The sequence below is a fragment of the Monodon monoceros genome, unplaced genomic scaffold (assembly GCF_005190385.1).
Source record: "Monodon monoceros isolate NGI ecotype Baffin Bay Population unplaced genomic scaffold, NGI_Narwhal_1 Super_Scaffold_19, whole genome shotgun sequence".
NCBI classification, from domain to species: domain Eukaryota; kingdom Metazoa; phylum Chordata; class Mammalia; order Artiodactyla; family Monodontidae; genus Monodon; species Monodon monoceros.
In genome coordinates this window covers 50428000-50433999 of record NW_021703775.1, presented here as the reverse complement: position 1 = coordinate 50433999, position 6000 = coordinate 50428000, and the positions used below count along the sequence as shown (strand labels likewise).

Sequence of the window (6000 nt, the reverse complement as noted above, 5' to 3'; positions counted from 1 at the left end):
TCTCCCCCGGGGCCGGCCAGTCTTATGATCCAGCGGATCCTCCTGGGGAGGCCTGGCCGGGGAGAGGGCGCGGGCGCCGAGCGGCGGGGGCAGCGGGCGGGCGCGGCGACCGGGGCCCGGGCGGGGATCCGGGCAGCGACCGAGGCGGCGGCAGCGCCCCGGGCCCGCCGCCCCCTCCCCTCGGGCGGGGGGAGTCGCTGCATGGGGCCGGGGGGTCGGCCGTGCTGCGCTGAGCGGCGGCGGCGGCGGACCCCCCAGGCGGGCTGGGGCTGAGCCCGGGGCCGGGGCGGGGGCTCCGGGGGGACCATGCCCGGAGGCCGGCCGGCCGCAGCATGGCTCACGGGCCCGGCGCGCTGATGCTCAAGTGCGTGGTGGTCGGCGACGGGGCGGTGGGCAAGACGTGCCTACTCATGAGCTATGCCAACGACGCCTTCCCGGAGGAGTACGTGCCCACCGTCTTCGACCACTACGCAGGTAAGACTCGGAAGTGCTGACTAAGGGGCCGCTCCCCGGGCTGGGAACTTTGGAGCAACTTTGCCTGAGCCCCCTCACCGCCTCCCCTGCGCGCGCTCCCCCCCCCCCCCCCCCCCCCCCCCCCCCCCCGGGCGCCCGGCCCCCCCCCCAGGCTTTCCCTCTGGCAGCCCCTAGCATGCCGGACACAGCCCTCTTCCCACCCCCAACTCCGGTGCCCCGTCCTGGCGCCCCGCATTTCCCATCCCCCTCGGCGCCCGGGGCCGACCTCCTTGACCTTCCTACAGCCGCCTTCCCTATTGCCCCAATCCCCGAGGGGGAAACGTGGCTACGGGACTTGGGAGAAAGGAGTGGGCAGCTGGGCGCCACATCGCCCCAGCCTCACGCCACTTCACAGTGAGCCGGGCACAAGGGAAAACGGGTGGCATCTCCCTGGGAGCTCCCGCTTGCCTCCAGCTGGGTTAGGAGGGAAGGGTCCTGATGGGGAACGAAACTGCCCCAGAGCCTAGATGATTGTGAGCTTCTCTCCCCGCCCCCACTTCTCTGCCCTTGCAGTCAGCGTCACCGTAGGGGGCAAGCAGTACCTCCTGGGACTCTATGACACAGCCGGACAGGTGAGTGTCTTGGCCCCTGGCCGCACCCCCCGCCCTTTCCCCAATTCAGGGTGTCTGTGAAGGGCCTTTGGAAACTGACGTGTCTAGGAGGGAGGGTGTGTCTGCAAGGGTCCTTCTGGATCAAGTATTTCTTTCTTCAAGTCACCACATTAGGGAAAGGAAAAAAAAAATCTCAGCAACAAACCCAGACCAGCCTACCCCATGTGAACCCCTGGGCCGAAAGTTTCTGCCTGTGTGTGCCTTCTGTCTGGTGCCTGGTGTGTGGGTCCCAACTCCTGTTGCAAAGTGGCAGCGGCCAATCCTGAAGCACTATTATTTTTAGTTGCCGATGACCAGGTCTCCCCTCACAGCCTTTGTCTGGTCCCTCATTGGTGAGTGGTCTGCCTGCCCGAGGAGCCTGATTGGTGGGAAATGGCATCATCTAATATGATGGGAAGGCATTTGGTCCTGGTTATGTTTATTACAACATCATTGCACTCTGGGACTCCAGTCACTGAAAACGTAATTTGTGGTATTACCAGAGGACCACAGGGAAAAAAGAAAAGAAACAACAACCATCCAGCCACTCCCAGGGGCAGGGAGGGGAAGGAGGGGTTAGGAGTTCAGTGTGAATCTTGGAGGAAGAGCTTTTTTTTGTTGTTCCCTAGGAAGGCCAGGTGACTTTGTCTGGGTTTTCTTTGGTAGAGATTATTGTGCAGAAAGAAAATGCACCCTCCGACCATTATTTGCAAATTAGAGGTGGCTTCTGAAGCATTAAGTTCTCCTCTCTGTCTCTGTCCCAGCTCCACCCTCTTCCCAAACCCACTTTTGCTGTGGGCCTAAGATGACTTGTTTGATGAAGTTTTGCAAAATCCATCCCTGTGATTAGACCTGAAAATTTGGGCGGAAGTTTCCACGTGTCATCCAGACTTGAGTCCTTGAGAACATGTGAGCGGCTGAGGGCCTTGGAGAGTGTCTTTAGGGGATGTCCAGTAGTACAGTTTCCTTATCTGTAAGACGGGGTTCAAAAAATTCAGACCATTCCCCTGGGCATATATTATATGCTGGATGCTTAGCACTGAGTCTGGCACACACTAGGCACACATTAGGTCAATAAAGAGGAGCTTTTCTTTGTAGCCCTTGTAGATTTGGATTTCAGAATTGTAGTACCGGGTTAGATTCCGAAGAATGTCTTGTTGGGGGGCATCTCGATGTGGCCTCTGGTTTCTATACTGTGAAGTTAGAGGAGCCCCTGAGAATAGAGAAACCACTGGCAGAGCACTAGGCACCAGGTGCCTGAGGCCGCCCACTTTCACCAAACTGAACCAGGTTAGTACAACGAGTTCTTAGCTTTCCAGGGGCCCTTTTCATTACCTGCTTTGTAGTTACTCCTTCTATCATTACCAGACGGTATAGAGGGCAAGAGGCAGAACCCACTCAATCAAATAAGACCGACTTTTAAGAAGTACAGCTGGTAAACAGCAGGTTGAAATTGTTGTTTGAAAGGAGAGAGGTTAAGAATCGTCTCTAATTTTAACTTCTCTCAGTACTGCCTCTAACCTTTTCTTTGTTACTTGTCACCATGGCCAGCTTTTGACCACGAGCCCTATTCAACAGGACGTGTGTATGTCAGAGCTGTTCTGTGCACATTCAAATCTGGCTAATATCTACTGACTTCCTTCTACATATCAGGCCTGGGGCAGCCACATGCAAATATTATTTTATTTTCTGCACTAAACAACCCCATAAGATAGGTGATCCTCCATCTTTGCAGCTGAGGAAGCTAGGGCTCAGAGAAGCTAGGTTGCTGTTCTAAAGTCACAGCTACAGAGGGATGTTGCTAGGATTAGGACATGGGTCTGAATCTGCCATAGTTTGAGGCGGTTATGTACAGAGGAAGTCATGGGAGGTGCTGAGGTGCCACCTGGGTTGATTGGGTTGCTTGTGTCTCTGTAGACATGGTCCCTGGAATCTTCACAGTCATTCTCTGAGTGGGGGTTGTATGCCACCCCTGCAGAGGAAAAAACCCAGGTCCAAAGAGTCAAGGGCTGTTTTCAGTGGAGATTGTAAGCTATCTTCTAAGTGGGATCAACCTATTAGTGAGAGTCAGATATTACTGTTTTTATCCAATGGTGGATCACTTACTCTATTGGCCAAGAGGTATGTTAGGCCCCCTTGGTGTTTCTCCCAGCGTCTAAGACTTTTCTGAGTTAGCAATAATTCACCTTGCAGCATCCAAGGGTTTATTACTAATAAGCAATCTTAGCAACGTAATCATCAATGAGATTAAATGAGTGCCCACTTTGTACCTAGCACTGTGCTGAGCACCAGAGGGGTACAAAAGAATAAATTTAAGATAGGGATCTGCCATGTGTGAGGACAGCATAGGTGGAAATGTCTGAATTAGATGCAATGTGTGATATGTAGGAGATTCCTGTGTTGTACTTGGTCATTAAGACCTCGTGCCTCTATGAATTGGTAACCGATTAATCTTACAATAATAATAATGATAAAGAAACACATTCACATGCATATACATATAGAGAGAAATTTTCAAGTCTGATGGGCAGCAGAGGAAAGCCCATGGGCTTTGGAACCAAATAAGCTTGGGCCCAGATCTCCACCTTGCTGTACTGGTCCTGTGATTCTAGCTGTATTATTAACCTTCTCTGTGATCTAGTAAAAATGTGGTTAATTAGAATCTGTACTGCAGTGTTATAGGTCGGCTTAAATTGTTTAATGTATATAAAAGCAGCTGACACTGTTCTTCGTTCATAATAGTAGATGTGTAGTAAATATGAGAAATTATTGTGCTCCACCGTGGGCAGTTTTATAGGGGGAAGAGGTCACACGTGGAAGAGGACTGTGTATTATACTTGGAGTTGATAGAAATTCTACTAGGATGCCAGATCCTAGAGGCTTTTTAGCGGAGGTCTGATGCTAGCTTTGTACTTTGTAATTGCCACGGTCCCCATCACTGGACCCATGGACACGGTCAAGTGCTCCCTGCTCTAAATGCCCTGTTGTGTCAAGATGGTTTCCTTTCTTGATCAGAACCTGCATCCCCAGTGATGTAAGAGAAACTCTTAGAAAAATGAAGAGTTCAGCATAAAATTTGAGAACCAAGTGGGGTATGTAGGTTTCAGTCGATTCTACTTTGGGAGATAAGATGGGATGAGGGAGAAGCTCACAGCACTTTAAAAAGTTCACTCATGCACTTGGGCGCTCACTGTATTTGAACAACAGCACATATCCCTTGGGTTGGAACTTCTAGTCTGTGTGCTTACTCTTGGGTCCCCTCTTTGACCCCAGTTGAGTTCAAAGCCATAAGTATCCAATGGCCCAATTTATATATTAAAGAACATATTATGGAACTTCAAGAGATGACTGTAGTAGATAACCTCTTGCCTTCTGGAGTAGGCTGCTTCCCCCTTAATCTCCGCTGCTATTGGCAGAGAGAGAGAGAATATATAGTGAATGTGAATGTGTCGGGCATCACGTTCTGAGTCCCATCACGTTCTCTGCCTGGGCACATCCCTCCACACCCCCGACACGCTAGCATTAGGCCAAAGGGAAGCCCCCCTCTCTTGGCCAAGGCCCTAGTGGCCCAGGAGCAGCCCGACATTTTAGTGCCAAGCGTTTCAGAGTGGAAGTTGAAGGCGCTCCTTCCTCCTCCCTGTGGCCTGCTGGAGGGGTCCGGCTTCCGGTCTGGGCCTCTGCAGTTCTTCTCTTTTCTTGCCTGGCGTTCAGGGCTTCAGGGTCGGCTCTGCAGCAGCCCCAGTGTCTGCTCAGGGAGGTGCTGGAGGGGTGAGATTTTCCCTCCTGACTCTGCGCTGTGTGGAGCTCAGGGGAAGTGAGAAGAGCTCTGGCTCTGGCAGACAAGCCAGTGGGAGCTGCCTGGCAAGCTGCTGTCGAGATGCGGGCTCCAGGCTGATCTCTTAATCCTTGGCAGGAAGGCAGAAATTGATACCCTGAAGAGGGAAGGATGGACGCCCAGTTTATCCCAGGTCCCGGAATACCCACGCTCGGGAGGGTGTGTTGGGGGTGAGTTTGGGTTCCCTAGAGTTCCAGATTTAGCCACTGCCTCAGTGTGTACAAGTCCATATGTGTGCTTTGGGGTGTGCTGTTGCTATATCTGTTAACTTAAACACACACAAGTTCAAGGATGCATATAAGAGAGCTATAAATACCTTCACTCAGGTGTCCCCTGGGGTTGGTTCAGGGACAAGCGAGGTCTGTTTCTTACTTGACATAGCCCAGCAGCTGTGGCTGCCTTGCAGGCCCTCTGGGTGCCCCGGGAAGCACTTCCCCTCCAGAAGGGGATCTCCAGGGAGGCAGCCTGGGAATGCCCTGCCTTCTGGAATGCCCTGCAGCACCCAAGAGCCTAGTTTAACAGGAAGGGGGGGAGGGGTAAGCCCAGGGTATTGCCACTCATAGAACGCCTCCCACCTTCAGGCGGGCATCCTCACAGGACCTTCCGAGGTAGACTCTTCCCAGGTGAGGAAATTGAGAGTGAGTGGGCCTATGAGAACCAGACCAAGACGGGATTAGGAGAAAGGTTTTCCTTACTTTGGAGGGGCCTGCAGGGAGCATCATTAGGGCTCAGGAAGCACCCACTCCCATCACCCAGGCTCCAGGTCCCTGCAGCCCGACACTGCATCCCTGAGGGGCCCCGGGAGCAGAGTTTGGGAGGAGCCGCAGGGTTCCTTCCAGATATCAGCTGCAACAGGTGAGATGCTGGCCCTGAGCATCCTGGTTCCCTTAGTGACCTACTGTAGATTTGTCATCTGTGCATTTTGCTGACCTTTTTAGAAGCTATTTATATTTCCAGTCTGCACTGCGTCATAGGGAATGCTGGTTTCCTCCTCCGCGTGGGGAAGGTAGATGGCCTTTCTTGGCTTCAAAGCCTTTGCAGTGGCCGAATGCCCTGTGTCCC

At 52.9% G+C, this 6000-nt stretch overlaps 1 protein-coding gene across 1 annotated transcript in view; it reads left to right on the top strand.

Annotated features, from left to right (window-relative positions):
- Positions 1-6000, top strand: part of RHOQ (ras homolog family member Q) — a 35885-nt gene continuing 29885 nt past the window's right edge. The window contains exons 1-2 of the mRNA XM_029231451.1: positions 1-474; positions 1027-1085. Of these exons, the coding sequence (XP_029087284.1) occupies positions 333-474; positions 1027-1085 (201 nt within the window). The 5' untranslated portion in view covers positions 1-332. The remainder of the gene's footprint in view (positions 475-1026; positions 1086-6000) is intronic.